General features: G+C 46.5%; 1 protein-coding gene across 1 annotated transcript in view; it reads left to right on the forward strand.

Annotated features, from left to right (window-relative positions):
• The window catches only part of LOC119968003 (NACHT, LRR and PYD domains-containing protein 3-like), an 18,381-nt gene extending 537 nt beyond the window's left edge, over positions 1–17,844 (forward strand). The window contains exons 2-5 of the mRNA XM_038801104.1: positions 1,999–2,169; positions 3,820–3,990; positions 9,062–9,229; positions 17,273–17,844. Coding sequence (XP_038657032.1) covers positions 1,999–2,169; positions 3,820–3,990; positions 9,062–9,229; positions 17,273–17,387 — 625 coding nt within the window. The 3' untranslated portion in view covers positions 17,388–17,844. The remainder of the gene's footprint in view (positions 1–1,998; positions 2,170–3,819; positions 3,991–9,061; positions 9,230–17,272) is intronic.
• Positions 17,845–25,097: the final 7,253 nt, after the last annotated feature.

Raw genomic sequence — 25,097 nt, forward strand, 5'->3', positions numbered from 1 at the left:
CCCCCCCCCCCCCCCCCCCCCCCCCCCCCCCCCCCCCCCCCCCCCCCCCCCTGATGTGTCTCAGCGTCCAAAGCTCAGAATCCAGCTCATCAACTCTGAGCCGGAGTTCCTCAAGCAACCAACACTTAATCAAGATGTGGTCATGGGAACCACAATGGGATCCCACATCATGGCAGGACAAACACATGTCTGCACTCCCCCCCCCCCCCCCCCGCCATCCTTATTTTATTTAATATGATTTAATTTGGGGTTTTTTCATTTCCAGCTAGTTTTAGTCTTTCTAATCAGTAAAATATTTCTCTTTATATCTTTCATCTGAATGTAACTTTGAATAGGTCATGCAAGTTACCAGTTACATACCAGCCAACAAACTTACCGTTTTCTTCTGACATCCCTCCTGGATTATTTTTCAAACTCAGTCCGCTGCTCAGAGGGTCCCTGTTAACTACGCTCTGACTCTCTGCTCTGCTCTTTTTAAATCTCCTCTCTGACCCTCAGATCCTGCTCTTTTTAAATCTCCGCCCTGTCAGTTTCCGCTCTTTTTAAATCTCCACTCTGACTCAGCTGCAGTGTGTCATATTCCATTGTAAAACGTCTTACAACACCAGGTTACAGTTCAACAAGTTTGTTTCTGTTGGAAGGAGCTGCGCTCCGAAAACTAGTGATTCAAAACAAACCTGTTGGACTGTAACCTGTTATAAGACTTCTTACTGTGTCCACCCCAGTCCAACGCCAGCATCTCCACATCACATTTCATTGGCTTAAGGGCGGCAAGGTCAATGCTGCTAAGGTCTTGACAAATTCTCTGATGTTGTTTGCTCTCATCAAGCACATAAATTTCCATTGTTACTCAACTGTCACAGACACGCATGAGCCTCTGTTGATGACCACATGTCTTCCTATGGAGGCTTCCTGCAAGTGTCGCCGCACTCACAGCAGCGGATCCTCCACAGCGAGGCTGACATGCCTCTGGCAGCCAATGCATTGTTAGTAGCTGGCTGGCGATGAAACGTCAGCCAATGTCACTTTCATCCTTCACCACATATTTGTCAGAACACATATAGACGACACTGCAACCACGTTTCCCAGGTCTGCAGAACTCCTCGGCAATCTCCATCCAAACTTTCTGGGATCCTGAGGGAATAGGACCCCCCTTTCTGCTCAAGCCAGGTCCTCGAGGGCGGTATGATTGAATCGGGAGCTCACCTTGATCTACTTTCTCTCATTCCAGGTCTTTATTCACTCGCTGCTCATCCTCGAGCAGCTGCATTTGCAAGAACTGCTGCCTCCCTTGAAAGATGATGCAAGCAGTTCCTAAACGAGGAGGTCCCCTGCCCTATCTCCCTGAGTGGAGAGTTGCCCCTCACTATCCCCTGGCCATACCACTCCTCCCACCGAGCTGGCTGATCTTAATGATCCGCCTCTGCTCGTGCATTCTGCCGACGGTCACGCCACCCACTTCAAATCCCGATATTTCGGCTTCACAGCTTCTGGTAAAATTGTAGCGAATATCTTCCGCCCCTCGGCAAACTCTAATCCTGGGCCACAGACCATCCCATGCCCTTCCACAGTAACTCAGGGTAAGGACATAGGATCCTATGCTTTATCTTGGTCATCGGCCCTTCCCCATTTAATCATCCCTCTGTTTCCATTTGGTTCTCCCTTTTGCATGAGCCATCCTCCACCCCCCCCCCCCCCCCCCCCCCCCCCCCTCCCAACAGTTTCCCTGTGTCTTCAACCCTGTTAACTCGCTGCTTCTCGCAGATCGAATGAAAGTTGATTGAATTTGAAAGGTCAGCTGTCTTAACAGATACTGCCTGACCCGCTAAGTATTTTGTACGCATTCTACCTATATTCCAGGTTAACAGAATCAATAGTATTTTCCTCCTGTTTCTGGAGGTTGTGTTTATTGAATGTTGGACACAACATTTATGTAGTGAAATTCTTGAAAACAGTGAATTTACTCTGGTTACTTTTATTTTTCTCTCTGATTACCAGGCTGGATCATAACGCTCTCACACATTCTTACGCTGAGGATCTCACCTCCACTCCCAGGGCAAACCAGTCACTGACGGATTTGGACTTGAGTCACAATAATCTGGGAGATTCAGGACTTAAAATATTGTCTGCAGCTCTGAGCAATCCAGACTGTAAAATACAGAAACTGAAGTAAGTAACTGGCAATGTAAGATGGTGTTTATAATAACCGGATATCCAGCAGATAGTCTGAGCAGAAATTGCTGGTAAAGGTCAGCAGGTCTGGCAGCATCTCTGGATAGGGAAAAAGAATTAACGTTTCGAGTCCCTTTGACTCTTCCACAGACGAGTCAAAGAAATTTAGAAACTTCAAACGTACTCAAAATGCTAGTTTTGTTTTTTTCTGTTCAAGATGTCGTCAGACTTCTCAGAATCACACAGAAATACACAGCGCAGAAGAGGCCCTTCAAGTCTTCACCGTGTTATGGTCCAGGGTTTAGAGAACCCCAAAGTATATCATGGAGTTCACCTGACCCACAACTTTTAATAGATTGTGGTATGGGGAGCACACGGCCCACTCTGCAGTTGTGGTACAGTAGAAATGGAAAAGTATTTTTTAAAGCAAAACAATGTTTATTCTATGAACTCAAGTTAACCTTTTTTTGAAACATACAGTGAACATCTTAGCAACCATTAATTCAAATACAACCCCCAAAGAATACAACAAATTCTTACTTTCCTTTTAACATCCATAAGACTTAAAAACACCTTTTAACAGAAAGACATCAGGCTCTTTCCCCGGATGGTGATGACCAACACGAGGGGACATAGCTTTAAATTGAGGGGTGGTAGATATAGGACAGATGTCAGAGGCAGTTTCTTACTCAGAGAGTAGTAGGGGTGTGGAACACCCTGCCTGCAACAGTAGTAGACTCGCCAACTTTAAGGGCATTTAAGTGGTCACTGGATAGACATATGGATGAAAATGGAATAGTGTAGGTCAGATAGGCTTCAGATGGTTTCACAGGTCAGCGCAACATCGAGGGCCGAAGGGCCCGTACTGCGCTGTAATTTTCTATGTTCTACTGAGAAGTTACCACGCTGAAATCAGCAAATGGACATTCATAAGCTTGAAGAGATTCACACACATCCTGCTGTGATTGCAGCTTCTCCAAAACTAAAATGAAACCAAACCCACCCTGCAGCAAAAAGCCTAAAGCGAAGTAAAAAGCTGACAGGCAGCCCAGCTCCAACCACTCTCTGACATCACTGCAGCAAAAAGCCTAAAGCAAATGTAAAAAGCTGACAGGCAACCCAGCACCACCCACTCTCTGACATCACTGCAGTAATAAACAGCCATTTCGTAAAGGTACTCTCACTACAGATATTTTATACGCACCCACTACTAAACACCCATTTCTTAAAGGTACTCTCACATGACAACCGATACAAGAAAACACCTGACCTGCCTACCGAATTCCATTTGCCAGCACTTGGCCCATAGCCTTGAATGTTATGACGTGCCAAGTTCACATCCAAGTACCTTTTGAAGGATGTGAGACAACCGGCCTCTACCACCCTCCCAGGCAATGCATTCCAGACTGTCACCACCCTCTAGGTAAAACAAACTTTTTTCTCAAATCAAGGATGAAACAAGCTTTGCCTCAACGAAGCCTTCCCCTGCCCAGGCTCCCTGAGTGGATAGTGGCCCCTCATCTTCCGCCCCCCAACCTCCCGACCTCTTTCTTGAATGACTCGACTGTACAGTTGTATTGTAAATATAGTGTTTTTCAAAACACCGTGAGTTTTCCCTGATTTGTCATTTTTGTCTCTGATACCCAGGCTGGTTAATAACAATCTCAGAGATTATTGGGCTGTTGATCTCGTCCCCGCTCTCAATACAAACCTGTCACTGACAGACTTGGACCTGAGCTGGAATAAACTGGGTGATTCCACAGTACAAATACTGCCTTCGGCTCTGAGAAACCAGCACTGTAAAATACAGAAACTGGAGTAAGTATCAAACCGTGTGAGACTGTGTTTATAATAACAGGACATCTAACATTATATATTGAGCAGAAAGTGCTGAACAAAACCTGGCAGGTCTGGCAATATCTGCAGAGAGACAAACAGAATTAATGTTCCGCGTCCGCATAACTTCTTCAAAGCTTCTTTGTATGGACTTGAAAACGTAACTCTGTTTCTCTTTCCTCAGACACTGTCAGACGTGTTGGGTTTTTCCAGCAAATTCTGTTTTAATTTCAGATTTACAGAAAATACAATATTTAGCTTTTAATAGTGAGCCAGAGCAGACCCAGCCAGAGTGAGACAGCAAAGAGTGAGTTTGGGAATTTGAAGCTCGGTGGGAATTGAATCGGTAAGACTGTTCCTTTTTAAATTTCAGGAATTTAAATCAATCTAGAATTGTGCAGTGAAGGTTAACAAGGGGATTCCCCACACACCCACATAACTGGTTGGCAATTAAGTGTCAGTCACCTTACTCAACTTTGATCTAAAAGCAGGTGGGGGGGGGGGGGGGGGGGGGGAGTCAACTCAGGCCAACTTAAACTTTAACTCACTCCCAGTGAGCCAGAGAAAACACAGCCAGAGTGAGACACAGCAAAGGAGTGAGTTTGGAAATTTGAAGCTTGGTGGGAATTCAAAGCTGGGTGGGCAGGAGATGCTTTTTAACTCTGGCAAGCGACTGATAAGTAGTTTTTCTTTTCATTGTCTAATTTATTTATTTATTTTTTCTTTCGTTTTTTGGAATTGTAGTTGTATAAGTTTACCTAAGGTTTAAGACATGGCAGGAGATCTCAGACCTGTGTCATGCTCCTGGTGTGCAATGTGGGAGCTCAGAGACACGTCCACTGTCCCTGGCTCCTTCACGTGCAAGATGTGTGTCCAGTTGTAGCTCCTGTTAGACCCCTTGACGGCTTTGGAGTTGCGGATGGACTCACTTTGGAGCATCCATGATGCTGAGGAGATCTTGGATAGCACGTTTAGCAAGTTGGTCTCGCCACAGGTGAACGTTACTGAGGGAGATAGAAAATGGGTGACCAAAAGACAGAGCAAGAGTAGGAAGGCAGTGCAGGTGTCCCCTGCGGTCATCTCCCTACAAAACAGATATACCGCTTTGGATACTGTTGAGGGAGATGGCTCACCGGGAGAAGGCAGCAGCAGCCAGGCTCATGGCACCGTGGCTGGCTGTGCTGCGCAGCAGGGCAGGAAGAAAAATGGCAGGGCTATAGTGATAGGGGACTCGATCGTAAGGGGAATAGACAGGCGGTTCTGCGGACGCAATCGAGACTCCAGGATGGTATGTTGCCTCCCTGGTGCAAGGGTCAAGGATGTCTCGGAGCGGCTGCAGGACATTCTGGGGGGGAGGGGAGGGGGGGGGGGTGAACAGCCAGCTGTCGTACTGCACATTGGCACCAACGATATAGGTAAAAAATGGGACGAGGGCTTACAAGCTGAATTCAGGGAGTTAGGAGTTAAACTAAAAAGTAGGACCTCAAAGTTAGTAATCTCAGGATTGCTACCAGTGCCACGTGCTCGTCACGAGTAGGAATGTCAGGATAGATAGGATGAATGTGTGGCTTGAAAGATGGTGCAAGAGGGAGGGATTCAAATTCCTGGGGCATTGGAACCGGTTCTGGGGGAGGTGGGACCAGTACAAACTGGACGGTCTGCACCTGGGCAGGACTGGAACCGATGTCCTGGGGGGGGGGGGGGGGGGTTTGCTAGAGCTGTTGGTGAGGGTTTAAACTAATGTGGCAGGGGGATGGGAACCAATGCAGGATGTCGGAAGGTAGTAAAACAGGGACAGAAACAAAAGGCAGTAAGGGGGAAAGTGTAAGGCAGAGAAGCCATAGTCAAAAATCAAAAAGGGCGACAGTACAAGGTACAGTGACTGAGGGGAGACCAGTGAATAGGCCCAGTAATACTTAAAGGAATAAAATGGGAAGTAAAAACATAAATGGTAAGCAACGCGGCAGGTTGTTACATGAAGATATGGGTTCAATGGCAAGGAAAATTAGGAGAAAAGTTAAGAGGAAATATAACTTAGGAGAGGTTACTGATCGAGGTGTTAAGATTCAAAACAGAGGTATAAAAGCCAACATAAGTGTACTTTACCTGAATGCTCGTAGTATTTGGAATAAGGTAAATGAGTTGATGACGCAAATCATCGTGAATGACTATGATTTCGTGACCATTACTGAAACATGGTTAAAGGATGGTCACGACTGGGAGTTAAATATCCGTGGGTATCAAACTATTCGGAAGGACAGAGTGGATGGTAAGGGAGGTGGTGTAGCTCTGTTATTTAAGGATGACATCCGGGCAATAGTAAGGGATGACATTGGTGCTATGGAGGATAAGGTTGAATCCATTCGGGTGGAAATCAGGAATAGTAAGGCAAAAAAGTCACTGATAGGAGTAGTCTATAGGCCACCAAATAGTAACATTATGGTGGGACAGGCAATAATCAAGGAAATAACTGATGCATGTAGAAATGGTACAGCAGTTATCATGGGGGATTTTAATCTAACTGTTGATTGGTTTAACCAGGTCGGTCAAGCAGCCTTGAGGAGGAGTTCATAGAATGTATCCGCGATAGTTTCCTAGAACAGTATGTAATGGAACCTACGAGGGAACAAGCGGTCCTAGATCTTGTCCTGTGTAATGAGACAGGATTGATTAATGATCTCATAGTTAGGGATCCTCTCGGAAGGTGCGATCACAATATGGTGGAATTTAAAATACAGATGGAGGGTGAGAAGGTAAAATCAAGCACTAGTGTTTTGTGCTTAAACAAAGGAGATTACAATGGGATGAGAGAAGAACTAGCTAAGGAAGACTGGGAGCAAAGACTTTATGGTGAAACCATTGAGGAACAGTGGAGAACCTTCCAAGCGATTTTTCACAGTGCTCAGCAAAGGTTTATACCAACAAAAAGAAAGGACGGTAGAAAGAGGGAAAATCGACCGTGGATATCTAAGGAAACAAGGGAGAGTATCAAATTGAAGGAAAAAGCATACAAAGTGGCAAAGATTAGTGGGAGACTAGAGGACTGGGAAATCTTTAGGGGGCAACATAAAGCTACTAAAAAAGCTATAAAGAAGAGTAAGATAGATTATGAGAGTAAACTTGCTCAGAATATAAAGACAGTTAGTAAAAGTTTCTACAAATATATAAAACAAAAAAGAGTGGCTAGGGTAAATATTGGTCCTTTAGAGGATGAGAAGGGAGATCTAAAAATAAGTAGCTGCAGAGTTCATTATCTTCCAAAATTTCCTAGATTCTGGAATGGTCACCGTGGATTCCAACATCAACATCACTAATGTAACATCTTGTTCAATAAAGGATGGAGATAGAAATCAGGAACTTATAAGCGAGTTAGTCAAATATCTGTCACAGGGAGAGATTCAGAGTCAACATGGCTATTTACTGACGTAACATGAAGATAAAAGGAGAACCTGTAGGTGTGCACATTTTAAAAAAGGGCGTGAAGGGTAGGCCAAATAATTATAGCCGGTCATAATACTTGCGATAGGAAGATTGTCAGAATCAAATCTGAGACAAGATAAGCTGCCACCTAGAAATGTGAGAATAATCAGGGGGTTTGTGAAGAGAAAGCCGTGTCTTACTAGTATAAGTGGTTTTTTGATGAAGTAACAAAGATTGATGGGGGTAGTACTCTGTGTGTAGTCTACATAGATCGTAATAAGGCAATTGGCAAGATCCCACATGGCAGACAGGTCAAAAAATTAAAAGTGCATCGCATGGTTGGGATTAGCTGGATCCAAAATTGTCTCAACATGCGGAATCAAAGAGTCTATGGATAATTAGAAAAAGGAAAGCGGTTTTCAGTAGCATTGCACAGGGTTTAATGTTGCATCTCTTGCTGTTTGTCGTATATTTAAATGATTTCAACATAAATGTGAGACGCATGATTGGAAAATTTGCAGATGACATAAATATCGGCTGTATATTGGATTGGATTGGCTTCAGATTTGTTTATTGTCACATGTACCAAGGTACAGTGAAAAGTATTGTTCTGCGTGTAGCTCAGACAGATCATTCCTCACATGAAAAGAAAATACATAATAGGGCAAACATAAAATACGCATTGTAAATATATAGACACAGGCATCGGATGTAGTACTACTCGGTAGAGAAAATGTGTGAAGACATCAAATCATAAGAGGGTCGTTTAGGAGTCTGGTAATGGCGGGGAAAAAGCTGTTTTTGAATCTGTTAGTGCATGTTCTCAGACTTTTGTATCTCCTGCCCGATGGAACAAGGTGGAATAATGAGTAACCCAGAGGGAGGGGTCTTTGATTATGCTGCCCGCTTTCCCAAGGCAGCGGGAGGTGTAGATGGAGTCAATGGAGGAGAGGTGGGTTCGTGTGATGGACTGGGCGGTTTTCACGACTCTCTGAAGTTTCATACGGTTTTGGGCCGAGCAGTTGCCATACCAGGCTGTGATGCAGCCTGATAGGATGCTTTCTATGGTGCACCTGTAAAGATTGGTAAGAGTCAATGTGGGCATGCCAAATTTCCTTAGTTTCCTGAGGAAGTATAGGTGCTGTTGTGCTTTCTTGGTGGTAGCCTCAACGTGGGTGGACCAGGACAGATGTTGATGATGTTCACATCTAGGAATTTGAAGCTGTCAACCATCTCCACCTCGGCCCCGCTGATGCAGACAGGAGTGTGTACAATACTTTGCTTCCTCAGGTCAATGACCAGCTCTTAGTTTTGCTGACATTGAGGTAGAGATTGTTGTCGTTACAGTACTCCACTAGGTTCCCTATACCTCTCCTGTATTCTGATTCATTGTTGTTTGAGATCCGGTCGTGTTGTCAGCAAAAATGTAGGTGGAGTTGGAGCCAAAACCTGCTGAGTGCTTCCAGTATATTCTACTGATACTTCCTTTCTATTATCGTTAGCACTTCTTTCTATATAAGTCGTGGTTCATGAATGTCAGTTATTAAACATTATTATTGTTATTAACAGTATCCATTAAAACATTGGGGATTACCCTGATTTATATTATTTATCTCTCTCTGATCTCCTCCAGTCTGGGTCATAACGCTTTCACTGATTCTTGTGCCGGGGATCTCGCCTCCAGCCTCAGTACAAACCTGTCACTGACGGACCTGTACTTGGGATCAAACTCTTTCACAGACCAATCTGTCCACGCTCTCCGCAACCTCATACTGAACTGCACAAGTTTGGAGCGGATCCAGTGAGTATTTATGTTAATTTATATTGTATTAATTAAAATATCAATTGGATTTTAAAATATAAATGGGCCTGAATCTTCCAAGCAGCGGCAATGATAAGGGGATTGCTACTGACCGCAAAGATTCTCCCAACCTGAAACTGCTGAATTTAATTCCGGGATCTTCAGTGCTATGACCCCGGGAAGCTCAATCGGAGCAGCGTAGAATCAGAGAAGAGACAGCACACACCCTATTTACACCATTATCTGCTGTCGTTTTATGTACTCTGGGAATATCATTATCTGCATGTCTGTATATCATGACATCTGCCATATGGTAATAAAGGTCTGGTCTTTTAATTACTGTTGCTTAATGGTTGAGTGTTGGGGTAGATTGCTGAATCAGTAGTTTGTTGAGAGTCGGAGAGTGACTGGGGCAATAGTCGTGTTGGATGGGGTGGTTAGTTATGAAATCGGGAGGGCATTAGGGGTTAGTCTGGTGGGTCAAAGGGCTGGTCAGGTTCTGGGGGCTTAGACAGGGGCAGTTGGTTGGGTTACCGGTGTTGGGGCTTAGTGGAGTCAGTAATGGAGTTGGGTCAGCAGGGTAGTCAGAACACCGGGCTGTCGGGTCGGAGTGTACTTCAGTCTGAATTGGTTATGGAAGTCTGTAGTCGGATTGGTGTGGTGGTTGAATGTAATTGAGATGGATTTGGGTTGTTTAGTCGGGTGACAATCAGTGTTGTTTGGTGGTCAGTGGGGGCTTCAGATGTGGAGTTACCTGTCATAATATCCACTCATGTATATAATGAGATGCAGACAGGCAGTGATTGCCACATAGGATGACCAGTAAGCATACAACACAGTACAGCCAATCACCAGACAGGCACTACCACTATAAAGCCAGAGGGCACTAGGTTTCCCGCTCTCTCTGGACCCAGCTACTGAGACAGTCAGAGTCCACGAGCTAGCAAGTGCAAACACCATGTGGTAGCTGGTAAGTCTGGTCAGGCTACTACAAGGTCACCAGTCAGATCAGTATCGTGTCAACCCACAGCTGAATATGTATAGCAGTTCTATATTTGAATAAAACAGTGTTGGATCTTCTCCAGTGTTAGACGTCTGCTTCTAGCTTCCCTGCATTGAGTGCAGTCCACATCGAACCAACCTGCCTAACACATCATGGTACCGGAGTGATACTGATCTTGACGGATCTACCTCGAGTGAATCAGCATTGACCAGCAAGCAGCCATCCAGCAAAATGGAAAACATCCAGCCTCCTCCGCAACTCCGCATCTCCGGCAACCTCAGCACCAACTGGAAAATCTTCAAGCAAAAGTTCCTCGTGTACATCGAGGCCTCCGACCTCGAGGCATCATCGGATGCCAGGAAGATCACGCTATTTCTCTCCACTGCGGGGGATCGCGCCATCCATATCTACAACTCCCTTACGTTCGCCGACGGCGAAGACAAAAAAAATTCAAAACAGTCCTGCTGAAGTTCGACAGCCACTGCGACATTGACGTGAATGAGAGCTTTGAACGGTACAACTTCCAGCAGAGGCTTCAGGGTAAGGATGAACCTTTTCAGTCCTTCTTGACCCATCTCCGCATCCTAGCACAGTCATGCAACTATGACTTGACGGTTGATTCCATGATCCGGGATCAGATCGTTTTCGGGGTCCACTCCGACTCCCTGCAGCAGCAGCTCCTTAAAATCAAACCATTGACCCTCTCTGTCGCTATTGAGACGTGCGTTGTCCATGAGCATGCCAAGAATCGTTACTCCCACATCAGGGCGGCAGAAACTGCAAAGCTGGTCTCCCACGAGGCAGAAAGGGTGCAGGCCATCAAACAGATGCAGGGCCTGAGCATCGAGGAGGGTGGCCGTTTCACGCATTTTTCCCGGATCCCTGCGCATGCGCGCCCCGACCGAGTGGACGACGAGACCGAAAACCTGACTGCACAGGTGCGTACGTCAACCGACTGCACTGCGCATGTGTGATGACGCACTGACTTCAGCGTCATGACGTGTCCAAATTGTGGCTCCGCCCACTTAAAACGGCAAAAGGTCACTGATGTCTACAGTGTGGCAAGCTTGGCCACTATGCAGCCCTTTGCAGATCTGCTCCACCGCTCAGCAGCCAACGATCCCAGCTGCGGTGCAGAAGTGTCCGCTCAATACAACAAGGCATGCCAGATTCCGATCCCGATAGCCCAACGGACCCTGATGCTGACTGCCTCAAGTCTCCATATCGGGTGGGCATCATAACCACTGTTCTTGAAAATACAGAAAAATGTGTCATTTGAAACATGGAAGTCTGGCAATATCTGGTTTGAGAGGGTACAGGGAAAGATCCCACAAAAGGTTAATAGCAGCTGCAAAGAGCAGGGTTGTAAAATGCAGATTCTTGCTCACAAACAGGCTTAGCAAACACACAGGTTTCATGTGGTAAGCTAAAACAATGGCTCACACCTTCATGGAATGTAACTATCTCAGGAAGCATCTGAAAAAGCATGGATGAGAGTTTCAATTGCATTAAGTAACGAATGTTTAAAACAGGCAAGTCTTTCAAGTCATAACTAAGTTAAATTTTAGCATACAGCTAAAAGCAAAGTTTCACACCTTAATTGAAATAAACTCTCTTAGTAAACAGCTGGAAAGGATGAAAGATGCCCAGTCGAATTTGGTGTCAATTTTAAAGTGTAAAATTCTACGAACATCAAGTCAATTAAAAGAAAATTGGAGACGACCTGTCTACGAGAAACATAATTTAAGTCAAAATCAAAGGCAAAGTTATGAGCTGGGGACAATTGGAAAATTAAACGATTCGAAATCACAGAAATAAAAGTTAACTATTGAAACCAAAGCATTTTTTAATCAGATCTGAGAGGAGACGATATGCCCAAAATGAATAATTAGTTGTAGTAAGATGTTTACATCAAAGATACTTTTAAACTATCAAAGTGAAACAAGCCCATTTACAATAAAGTCGTTAAAACTTAATAACTCTCAGAAAGAGAATATAAACCCAGGGAGCAGCAGCAACAAGCACAGAGGACAGAGGAAACCAGCAACAGGAGAGAAGGGGAGGAGAACTCAGAGAGAGAGAGAGAGAGAGCTCGGTCATGGGAAAGACAAGGCAAGCAGCCGAGTTTAAACAGCTATACATCTAAGGAAGGCTAGAATTAAAACAGGAGTCAGAGTCAGCTTAGAGATAGCTAGCATAGCCAGCTCTCACAGCTCGGTGCATGGGAAAGACAGGACACAGCAACCGAGTTCACCAGTGAATACAACTCCAGAAGACCAGATTTTAAGAAGATCGATTGACAAGGTGGGCCTGAAGGTCTGTACAACCAACCAGCAGCAGCCAGAAGCAAGATCTTTTTTCCTTTCTGTAAAGAAAGTGTTTGCAGCTTTTAAAAGAAAAAATATAATAATAAAAATAACTTAACCTGAAAAAGTGGTTATTAGCTTACTTCACTTCCTTAATAATGCAGGACACAGGACATCGATGCTATTAAGGGGTAAGTAGGTAAAATTCTTCGGTGAAGGTATGGGTTATACCGGGGGATAACTTGAAAAGATAGTTTGACCTGAATAGCACCCACAGAAGCCTGCATTGGAGTCAGGGAGTGAGAATCCCTGTTCACCATTTAGAATATCGACCTTTTTTTGGTATAGGGGGAATTCTAAGAATAGTGGTGAGTTTTAACTTCACCACACATGAACTGGCCTCCACCACACCCGCGCAATGCCTCTTGATCCTCAGTGTGGATCCAGGCGACGAGCGGTGTGCTGTCCTCACAATTCACAAGGCTCGCATCCGATTTAAACTGGACACCGGCGCATCTGCGAACCTCATCTCACAATCCGACCTCAACATCATCCAGGCCCGACCAAGCATTCTTCCACCGGCCTGCCAGCTCCTTGATTACAATGGCAATGCCATAGCTGCCAGTGGCTTGTGTCAACTAGGGGTATCCAACAAGGCGATCAAGGCAACATTGCGGTTTGAAATTGTCAGGCCTGACAGGGCGTCCCTCCCCGGTGCTCGTGCCGGCAAGCTCCTGAACCTGGTGTAGCGAGTCCACACCATGTCATCGTCACCGGCGATGGCCTCGCCCGATGGAAATTTGCAAGCCGACGTAGATGAAGACGACATTATCACGCAGTACCACGGCGTATTCGATGGAATGGGCACGCTCCCGTACCGATATAAAATCCTGCTCAAGCCGAACGCCACCCCTGTAATTCATGCACCACGCCGGGTGCCGGCGCCCCTCAAGGATCGTCTGAAAAAGCAATTACATGACCTCCAAGACCAGGGCATCATCTCAAAGGTTACAGAGCCAACAGACTGGGTCAGCTCCATGGTCTGCGTAAAGAAGCCATCAGGGGAGCTCCGCATTTGCATTGATTTTAAAGATCTAAACCGCAACATCGTGCGGGAGCATTACCCGATCTCGAAACGTGAAGAGTTAACCAGTGAGATGGCTCATGCCAAATTCTTCACTAAGCTGGACGCCTCCTGGGGCTTTTGGCAAATACAACTGGACGCGTCCAGTTGCAAGCTGTGCACGTTCAACACCCCGTTCGGTCGCTACTGCTGCAACCGCATGCCTTTCGGCATCATATCTGCCTCCGAAGTGTTTCACCGCATCATGGAGCAGATGATGGAGGGCATCGAGCAGGTGTGAGTATACATGGATGACGTGATTATCTGGTCCACAACGCCCCAGGAACACATCGCTCGCCTCAAGCAGGTCTTCAAGCGAATTCATGAACATGGTCTCCAGCTCAACAGGGCTAAGTTCTCATTTGGTCAATCGGATATTAAGTTTCTAGGTGACCACATCTCGCAGCAGGGTGTGCGGCCAGATGCCGACAACGTCTTGGCGATCAATGCCATGAAGACCCCGGAGGAAAAGAAGGCGGTCCTCCGCTTCCTCGGGATGGTCAACTTTCTCGCGAAATTCATTCCCAATATGGTGTCCCACACCACGGCCCTCCGCATCTCGTCAAGGAGTCGACGGAATTCCAGTGGCTTCCCACACATGAAGCGGAATGGCGTGAGCTGAGATCGAAGCTCACCACAGCCCCGGTTCTAGCGTTGTTCGTCCCAACCAAGGAAACCAAGATATCAACTGATGCAAGCCAGGACGGCATTGGGACGGTGCTCCTCCAGCGAGATGACTCCTCGTCCTGGGCTCCAGTGACATATGCCTCCAGGGCCATGACGCCCACTGAGCAATGGTATGCCCAGATCGAAAAGGAGTGTCTGGGTCTCCTGACAGGAATAGTCAAGTTTCATGACTACGTTTACGGCCTGCCGAAATTCACGGTGGAAACGGACCACAAGCCTCTAGTCCACATAATCCAGAAGGATTTAAATGACATGACACCTCGGTTACAGCAAATTCTTCTTCGACTCCGCCTCTATGATTTCGAACTTGTCTACACGCCAGGCAAAGTGCTGATCATTGCAGATGCCCTATCCCGGTCCATCACCACACCGTGTGAACAAGATGACTTCATCTGCCACAGAGAAGCGCAAGTGCAATTGTGTGCCACTAACCTCCCAGCCTCTGACGAACGGGTGGTCCAAATTCATGAGGAAACGGCCAAGGATCCTCTGCTGCAGCGTGTGATGCAGCACCTTACCCATGGCTGGCAGAAGGGACAATGTCCCAATTCTTTCATGTGAAAGACGAGCTCACGGTTGTAGGAGGGAATCCTTCTGAAGCTCGACAGGATCGTTATTCCTCAGAGCATGCAGGCTATGGTGCTGGGTCAACTCCATGAGGGTCATCTTGGAGTCGATAAATGCTGACGCAGAGCTCGGGAGGCGGTTTATTGGCCAGGCATTAACCAACTGTCCTCAACTGCCCCACCTGTCAGAAGTTTCAACCAGCTCAACCCAAGGAAACACTGCAACAGCACGAGATCGTGACCTCTCCGTGGTCCAAAGTAGGTGTAGACCTTTTCCATGCTAAGGGGCGTGACTACGTACTCCTGGTCGACTACTTCTCCAGTTACCCAGAAGTTGCAACTGTCCAACCTCACGTCAAAGGCGGTCATCAAAGCCTGCAAAGAAACGTTCACCAGGCACGGGATACCGCTCACGGTAATGAGCGACAACGGTCCATGCTTTTACAGCCAAGAATGGTCTGATTTTGCACAGTCCCACAACTTTCATCATGTAACCTCCAGTCCCCACTACCCGCAATCGAACGGGAAGGCCGAGAAAGGGGTCCATATTGTCAAGCGGTTGCTGTGCAAAGCTGCAGACTCAGGCTCAGACTTCAACCTGGCAATGCTGGCATACAGGGCAACCCCACTGTCCACTGGGTTGTCTCCAGCGCAGATCCTCATGAATTGCACTCTGAGAACCACAGTTCCAGCCATCCATGTTCCAGACCTTGACCACCTCATGGTTTACAGAAAATGCAGCAGTCCCGGGCCCAACAGAAGGCCAAATATGATGCTCATGCCACGGATCTACCTGAGCTGACTCCAGCCAATCATGTTCGCGTTCAGTTGCCTGAGGGCGGCTGGTCAGCCACAGCTGTTGTTGTCAAATAAGTTGCCCCAAGGTCTTTCCTTGTCCGCATGGCTGATGGCTTCCTGCTACGGCGCAACAGATGGGCATTGCGAAGAGTTCCATGCCCACCACCTGACCGCAGTGCTCCGCTGGCTATCATGCTTCCTCCGGACGAATCCTGCCACAAGGCCACCGATCCGGCCGGCCCATGCGACCACCGCGGTGGCAGTGATCCCACCTCTCCACGTGCAGGCGGCTCCTGATCCACCTCTGCGGCGATCGACAATAATTCGTCGCCCACCATAAAGACTGAATCTGTAGACTGAACTTTTGTAAATTTTGTGACTGAATTCATCAACGGTACTTGAACAAACGTATATACATGGGAAGGTGTCGATAGTCCAGATACATGGCAAACGAAGCAATATTTACAAAGGTTAAATCGATGAATTCAGTCACAAAATTTACAAAAGTTCATATATATATATACATATGTATACCGAGTTAACATACCTCGATATTTATTTAACTAAAAAAAGGGGGGAGATGTCATAATATCCACTCATGTATATAATGAGATGCAGACAGGCAGTGATTGACACATAGGATGACCAGTAAGCATACAATACAACACAGCCAATCACCAGACAGGACACGGCCACTATAAAGCCAGAGGGCACTAGGTTTCCCGCTCTCTCGGGACCCAGCTACTGATATACCCAGATCAGTATTGTGTCGACACACAGCTGAATATATATAGCAGTTCTATATTTGAATAAAACAGTGTTGGATCTTCTCGGTGTTAGACGCCTGTTTCTACCTTCCCTGCATCGAGTGCAGTCCACATCGAACCAACCTGCCTAACGCATCATTACCCAGGTAATAGAACAGGTTTCACACTGTCCAAAATTTCCTGGGTAACTATCAGCAAGCTCCTGTGGATTTGTTCCAAGTCTCTGACACGTAGTCAGAGTCAGAGACATTCACAGAGTTCAGGGCAGCAGGGGGATTTCCAAATTGAAGTTTAAACCTCTCAAGCAATTCTCATGTATGTCAAGAGTCAAGGGGCAGCACGGTAGCATTGTGCATAGCACAATCGCTTCACAGCTCCAGGGTCCCAGGTTCGATTCCGCCCGTGTGTGCGTGGGTTTCCTCCGGGTGCTCCGGTTTCCTCCCACAGTCCAAAGATGTGCAGGTTAGGTGGATTGGCCATGATAAATTGCCCTTAGTGTCCAAAAATTGCCCTTAGTGTTGGGTGGGGTTATTGGGTTATGGGGATAGGGTGGAGGTGTTAACCTTGGGTAGGGTGCTCTTTCCAGAGCCGGTGCAGACTCGATGGGCTGAATGGCCTCCTTCTGCACTGTAAATTCTATGTAAAATATGTAAAGACATTCACAGGGTACCGATGCACATCTTCAGTCGTATTTCTGGTATCCAACGAGATTTGTTCCATTAACTCAAGGCTGTTACTATTTATAATGTTGTTATATCTGTTTATCGCCTGTTTGATTTTCCATTTGTTTCAGGCTGCAGGAGAATCAGTTCAGTCCAGATGTTATAAAACAACTGGAGATGCTGGAGGGATGCAGATCTGGACTAAGCGTGGGTGCTGCTGGATGCGCAAACATTTATTGGACCTGAACTGAATGGCTTACTACGGCACTTTAGAGACAATTACATTGATGTGTGCCTGGTATTGGCCAGATTAGGTAAGGGATGGAAGATTTCATCCCCAAAAGGACATTACTGAATCAGATGGGCTTTTCCGGAAATACAGATTTTTATTGAATTCAAATTTTGCCATCGGCTGTGGAGGAATTTGAACCCAGAACTCTAGAGGGTTACCCTGGATCTCTGGATTACTCATCCAACGACAGTAAGAACAGAGCAGGATCGTCAGCATTTAATCAGAGAGAAAATAGTTTGATGTTCTGGGTCAAGTTCCTTGTGATGCAACTCTGTTGTATTGACACTGTTTCCAGATACTGGTGGACCTGCTGTACATTACATTATTTCCTGCTTTATTTTGCATTTCCCATCATATGCAGTTTGTTTACTCTTTCCTCACTCTAGTATAATAAATGGTGAGGTTTCACTTGATTCATCAGACTTCAAGAATCAAGGACTGGGAACCAATAATTTGTAATCCGCAATGACAAGATTAGAACAACAAGCTCGTACAGGAAAGATGACCCGGTAATAGATATCCCTGGGATGACAGACTGACAGATCAAGGGACAGAGGAATAAGACGGCCATTTAGAGGGCAATTCTGAACCCACGTTAGCCATGTGCAGGATCTGCTATGTGGGTGCAAAATCTAAAGAGAATCGGATGTCACTATTCTCACAGGGGCGATTTCAACCCCTCTCGCCGGTTGAGTAATGCGAAACATCCCGTGGGAGCATAATGCAGATGTGTACTTGTTTCCTGGGCAGCACCCATGACTGTAACATTTTGGGGCGCTCTCAGATGTTAGATGTTTCCAAGGGAGAGCAGCGTCTGGAGGGATGTCTCCTTGGGGACAGGGGGTACACACTCAGGTTGCAGATGATGTCAATGTTGAGGCCAGAAACACCTGAATAGAATTGCTACAATGAAGCCCATGCTTCACTGCACGTGCGGCTTGAACAGGACTGCTGAAGGTGCGGTTCCGGAGCCTGGACCAGTCAGGAGGTGCCCTCCAATACAACCCCCGAGGGTTTTCCGCATAATGTTTCTCTGTTGTGCTCTCCATAACTTGGCACTGCAGATTGCAGACCAGCTGGACAAGGTTGAGTTTGGGGAGTGACACCTCTCATCGGACGAGGAGGAGGGGGGAGAGGGTCAATACGGAAGATGAGGAGGAAGGGCCTCAAGCGATGGCTAGGGCCCACATGGATTAAAAATCATGCAACGCCTGCATAGCCTCTCAGTTTGGGGATGACCAGAACTAAGGAGTGAAGAGCCCTCCTATCATAGGGCATGACAACTGATGAGTAATATGTTTCCATGGATAGGTACTCATGATGGTGCCCAAATTCATGGGAATGGTGCTAAACCATTAGCCAGACTGTGAGGGAACATGATGATGACTTGCATTGAGGACAGGGCAATGCTTCTCCCATCCTCACTGATATGTTTGACTCGTGCCAGAGAGAGATGAACTGGCTTATCAAGGGGTTCAGAGGCATTGGATGACTCACCTCAGCTATTACGAGGCCCTTCGAGGTCAGGGGTCCTGGTTTTCGCATCCATCTTACATCCAAGATGGGAAGGCTCCCAGCACTTTAACAGCCCATGGCCTGCACATCAAGGGAGAAGAGTGGCAGACATGCGAGTCCTGATGGTTACTTTCAAATGGATGGGGAAAGGGGTAAAGAAGTCAGGCTGGGGGGAGAGGGCCGGTTACCTGTGCTAGCAGCAGTGTGTGTTCACTACATTGTCAGTGTGGGAGGTGAGAGAGACATAGCGAGGAGTTTGTGGACCATTGCACCATGAAGTAGCAGGTGGGCAGGATCTGTAGGTGGACAAAGTGATGCTTAACTCTGGAATTATGTTATAGTGGTCACCTATCTATACTTGTGTCTTGGTTCACTCATGCCCACTAGGTGCCTCGCCCTCCCACTATGTCTAGACGCATCCCGAGGGTCCACTGCTGAGGTGGAGGTGGCCTGCTGCCTTTTGCACCCTGTTGACTGAGATGATCTTGGCGAGTGTCGCATGGGAGCCTTGACCTTGAGGGTCCGGATCTACCTTCAGGTGTTCAGACCCACCCTTCTCGCTGTGCTGGACCGAAGGTAAGACTCTCACAGGGAGGGGGATGTCAGGTGGGATGGACATCACCTGGGTGGATGGCCCTACTGATACGCTTCCTTTAGATTATCCGGTGGCCCCTTGCTCCATCCTGCATGGGATAGAGGGGCAGCAGGAGTGAGATCCAAATGCCCTGGCACCCTCTGGCGCAGACACATGGATCTCCACCTGTGCCATGCAGTGGAAGACCTATACCATGGAGCTCATGCCCTCAGCTATGGAGGTCATGCCCTGAGCCATGGAGTGGACATCCTGCACCATGGAGTGTGCCTTCTGTATCAAGATTGCAGCAGCTTCAATGGTGCGTAAATGGGTGATGGAGGGGGGAGGGGCGGCGTGGAAAAGAATGGAGATGGCGTCATGTAGAGGTACAAGCCTGGGTGCCGTGGTAACGGCACCGTTGCCGCTCTCCCCCAAGAGGGTTACCACGAGCCCGGTGGTGGCGGCGACCCTAAGAATCTGGGGACAGTGGAGACGGCATTGGGGGGAAACAGGGGGCTCGATGGAGGCTCCACTGGGTGGCAACCATCGGTTCATCCCGGGGAACACGGATGGGGGATTCAGGGGATGGCAAAGGGCGGGCATCAGCAAATTGAGGGACCTGTTTATTGGCGGGAGGTTTGCGGGCCTGGGGGAACTGGAAGATAAATTTGGCCTTCCCCAGGGGAACATGTTCAGATACCTGCAGGTAAAGGCGTTCGCTAGGCGACAGGTAGAGGGATTCCCTTTGCTGCCCTCGCAGGGGACGATGGACAGAGTGCTTTCGGGGGTGTGGGTAGGAGAGGGGAAGGTGTCTGACATCTATAAGGTAATGCAGGAGGTGGAGGAGTCGTCAGTGGAGGAGCTGAAGGCTAAATGGGAGGAGGAACTCGGGGAGCAGATAGAGGGTGGGACTTGGGCGGAGGCCTTGGAGAGAGTCAACTCCTCCTCATGTGCGAGGCTTAGTCTCATCCAATTTAAGGTGCTGCACCGGGCCCATATGTCCGGGACTAGGATGAGTAGGTTCTTCGGGGGTGAGGACAGGTGCACCAGATGTTCGGGGAGTCCTGCGAACCACGCCCATATGTTCTGGGCATGCCCAGCACTGGAAGAATTCTGGAACGGGGTGGCGGGGACGGTGTCGAGGGTGGTTGGATCCAGGGTCAAACCAGGGTGGGGACTCGCGATTTTTGGGGTTGGGATGGAGCCGGGAGTGCAGGAGGCGAAAGAGGCCGGTGTCCTGGCCTTTGCGTCCCTAGTAGCCCGTCGAAGGATTCTGTTACAATGGAAGGATGCAAGGCCCCCAAGCGTGGAGACCTGGATCAGTGACATGGCGGGATTTATAAAATTGGAAAAGGTCAAATTTGCCCTGAGAGGATCAATACAAGGGTTCTATAAACGATGGCAGCCTTTTCTGGACTTCCTGCCTCAGAGATAGGTAACTGGGTCAATAGCAGCAGCAACCCGGGGGGGGGGGTGCATTATTGTAGTGTTTATTCTGTAACTTTATAGTGTGTTAATTTGCGTTGCTGTTAAAATGCTGGGTTGTTCATGGGGATGGGGCGAATGTATATGATTGTTAATATTATTGTTATTTTCGGTATTTTACTAAGGTGCGTTATTGTTGTATAAAATCAAAATTTCTCAATAAAAATTATTTAAAAAAAAAAAGATTGCAGCAGCTGTGGTGTGACCAGACCCATGGGCACGTCATCGGCTGGGAGCTCAGCAGAGTCCTCGGCTTGTCATTCCTCCGAGTGCTGGTTCCCTGGGATGCCACAGCCTCCACCTGCTGTGGATCTTCGATTGTGAAGTGCTCACCAGTAAGTGACCAGAAGCCTGCCTACGAAGTAATTCCATCGAGGTGCGAGCATCTGTGTTTGTGGAGGGTGCATGTGAAAGATGTGACCCCCTCTTCAATGGTGGTGTCCAGAGTCTCCTGCAGAGCTGATCCTGTCAATCGTTTCCAAGGGGTGCGAGGATGGTCCCAGCTGGTCGACAGACTTCCCTGCAAGGGAAGGGAAATGCCATCAGTGCATCATGGGGGGGGGACAAGATTTACTTATGTGAGCTTTGAAGAATGACTGTCTGTCTACAGGGTTCTCACTTTTGTCTGCTGCCCCCACTTCAGCCTGTGCGAAGGCACGGTCATGTTCTTGTCAGCCAATCTAAGGGCTCTTTCCTCAAAGGGCATTAGGCATCTGAGTTCAGGCATGACTCTTGATGGCTGTGACTCGCTCACGCCTGTTATGCTCTGGTTTATCCTGCATGACATAGATGGAGAGTGTGTAGGTGGGATTCATGCCAGTTCAGACGGAGATGAGGTGTGTCATACATGGGAATGAGCGTGTGCGGACAATTCGCCGAAAGACAATTAGCCGACAGACAGTTGGCAGACAGCACAATTCGCAGACAGGACAATTGGCCGAAAGACATTTAGCCGAAAGACAATTAGCCGACAGACAAGACAATTGGCCGACACTTATTAAAAATAAAAGAATAAAAGGGATAGGCGAAATAGAAATACAAATACAACAAATTATTTATTAAATATTATTTATTAACGATTATTTAAAAAATTACTCATTTATATAAAAAAAGTCAGGAACAGTCTATTAAAAACTCTTACATACAATTATGTGCACATGCACGTAAAAATTGCAACCCATCTTCAGCATTGTAGTTGAGTACAAGTTTTTGGAGTCTTTTCTTGAGGCGAATGTATTTTTTGTTTTCCCTTGTCACATCAGCCCCTGATAATGCCTGTTCTATTATAATTTCAGTGCTTGACTGTTCAATCCTAAGCTTCTGAATTAATTTGGATAAATTAGGGTGATGGACATTGACTCTTCTACTGAAGGCGTGGTGCCACCCTTCTAGCGAGTTGTTAGTTTTTGGGAGATCACAGAGAACTCTGGAGTGACACGACCATAAATAAATGTCAAATATTGGGCGTCGACGTCTACCTCGTTGCATGATTCCTACCCATGTACACTCGAAATAAGACAGGAACTGCTCCAAAATTTCATCTGTTTGTGCATCTAAAGAATGAAGAAATTGTTCAAACAAAACAGCAACATCATCAGGTGGTACGAAAGCTATCGCTTGCAGCTGTTTTATAATGAAAGCATTTTCTCGGTCGCTGTACCACGTTTGTAAGCCTGTAATCTGTATCTTGCGCCATAAACACTGGCCAAAGTGAAAAAAAAACCATACACAGAAACGTGAGGTAAATGTTTTTTGATGCTGTTTATAGCTGCTTTCTCAAAGTCCACTGTAATAGACGTCACATTTAAATTCCTTCCTTCTGTAATGAATTTAAATATTAAATCATAATTCTCTTCACTTTTACTGTTCGTTACAAAATAAAGTAGTGCCACTGTTTTACGTTCAGAAATTAGTGCATGGATCGTGTATAGCTGCTTACCCAAAGGCGCAGAGTCAAAAGTCCCGTCACAAAACCACTCGGTTTTCTTGGATAAAATTTCCCAATTTTTCAACGTACCAAATATAGAAACATCTTCAATTTCATAGAGTAAAAAATCATCACCTCTTGGATCTTATATAGTTCTTCCTCACTTATTACTGGTCTTTTTCGTCGCACCGTACGCTTGAGAGTCCTTTTTTGGTAATGCTCCGACAATGGTCAAGGGGATATCGGATGTTAGATTATCAATGATAGAGCTTGGCAATTGTTCAGATTGTGCAGCAAGATGTTTTATTTCTTTTTTAACTTTTGAAGCTTGATTCTCAATAGGTATTGGCGGATGCGAGTGTTCAGAAGACGTTCTGCTAATTACGTCATCGATCGTTGTCATTCTTGCGTTGCAGACTTTACGATTTGCGCATCTCCAATAAGTCTTTGTTTCCCTGGTTTTGTCAATAATATAGGCGTATCCCTCGAACAGAAGCTTTTTGCCTCCTCGCTCCGTTTTGACAAACTCCATGATAGATACTGAAGGGCTTTGATAAGGTCTTGAAATTCATTTACAATTGTTGAAGTACGTAATTTAGTATAACTATTTTAAGCGGGTTCCCTGTCGACTAATTGTCTTGAAGTCTTGAAATTCATTTACAATTGTTGAAGTACGTAATTTAGTATAACTATTTTAAGCGGGTTCCCTGTCGACTAATTGTCCTATCGGCCAATTGTCCTGTCTGTGAATTGTCCTGTCTGTCAATTGTCTGTCGGCCAACTGTCTGTCGGCTAATTGTCTTTCGGCGAATTGTCCTACTACTAGGAATGAGTGGGAGCGGGAGTTCCTTCTCGGGGTGAGCATGGGTATTGGAGGTGGGGAGAGAACGCATGATAGGTATTGGCAAGCCTTGATGTGGCTGGGTAAGAGATCACCTTGGAGGTGTGAGGCGTGTGTGAGAGGGTGGCAGCAGGAGAACAGAGAAGGCAGATTTACACTGGCTGCGCAAAGAAGGTCATTCATCGTTTTGCAGCACTGCTGTCCCATCCTCCTCTGTAGTGAGCTGGCACTGTCTAAGGCTGCCAGTGCCTTCCAGGTGGGTGGTCACCTTGCTGGAAGAACCTCTGCATGACTCTGGGTAGAGGACGCTTGCTTCTGCTGTACACCAGATATTTGTTCAGGGTCCCCTCTGACAATCGTGGAGCTGGTGGCCAGCAGCATCTCCCTAAATCGATCTGGAAAAGGTTCTGGGGAGTGCTGGGGAGTCATTTATATGAAGCACCCCATTGATTGCAGAGTTTAAGTTGTCCCAGGGTGAGAGAACCAGCAGGAGACTGCCGCGAGCGTGGTGTGATTCACATGGGGAAAAAAATAGTTAAAGAGGCTCAATATTCTGCGAGATTTCCCACCGGCGCTGGGGGTTTTCAGCCTAGTTTTCTCACCAGAACCAACACTTTGACTAATTCTGGGAAGATCTGTTCTATAGTTTTTTACTGAAAAAAGAGAACTCTGATTGGTGGAAGTGTTGCCATAGAGAATGCAGCACGGATCAGTTAACTTCCTATATTCAAATTCGAAGTGGGCAAGTTGAGCCTGTCTTGGGACACTCAGTTGTTGGTCAGTTGAAAATATGGTGTAATGTGTGGACATTTGTCTTCTCTCATATCTCCTTGTGTTAAGAGTTGTTGGGATCTGTTGTATCCATTTGAGCCGACAGAGCCTAACACCTCATCAGTGAAAGCAACAGTCAATGGACAAGAGAATCGGGCCGAGTACAAAATTCACAGCCCATTACTATCCCCATTCTGGGAAAAATTCCAAGACAAATCTATCCTCTAATCAACAGTATTAGACAGAATATTGAATGGATTAATTAAATTCTTCAATTGTTTATACTAAATGAATCTCCACAATCTGTAGTAATCACAGACACTGATCTAAACTTTAATTTAATAATCAGCGATCGAGTGAATGTTTCCTGAAGCTGACAGACTGAGCTGACAAACTCTCTTATTCATTATGCTACTTAGCTACCTGTTCATGGTGTTAGTAATGTTGCTGGATGACCCTGTTTACAACTATTTAAAAAAATATTTATTGGTATGTTCTATGTTTAAGTTGCAATGGTTATTGTGTCAATTAAACATTGGCAGTGGATGATT

This window comes from Scyliorhinus canicula, chromosome 6 (genome assembly GCF_902713615.1).
Source record: "Scyliorhinus canicula chromosome 6, sScyCan1.1, whole genome shotgun sequence".
Taxonomy (NCBI): Eukaryota; Metazoa; Chordata; class Chondrichthyes; order Carcharhiniformes; family Scyliorhinidae; genus Scyliorhinus; species Scyliorhinus canicula.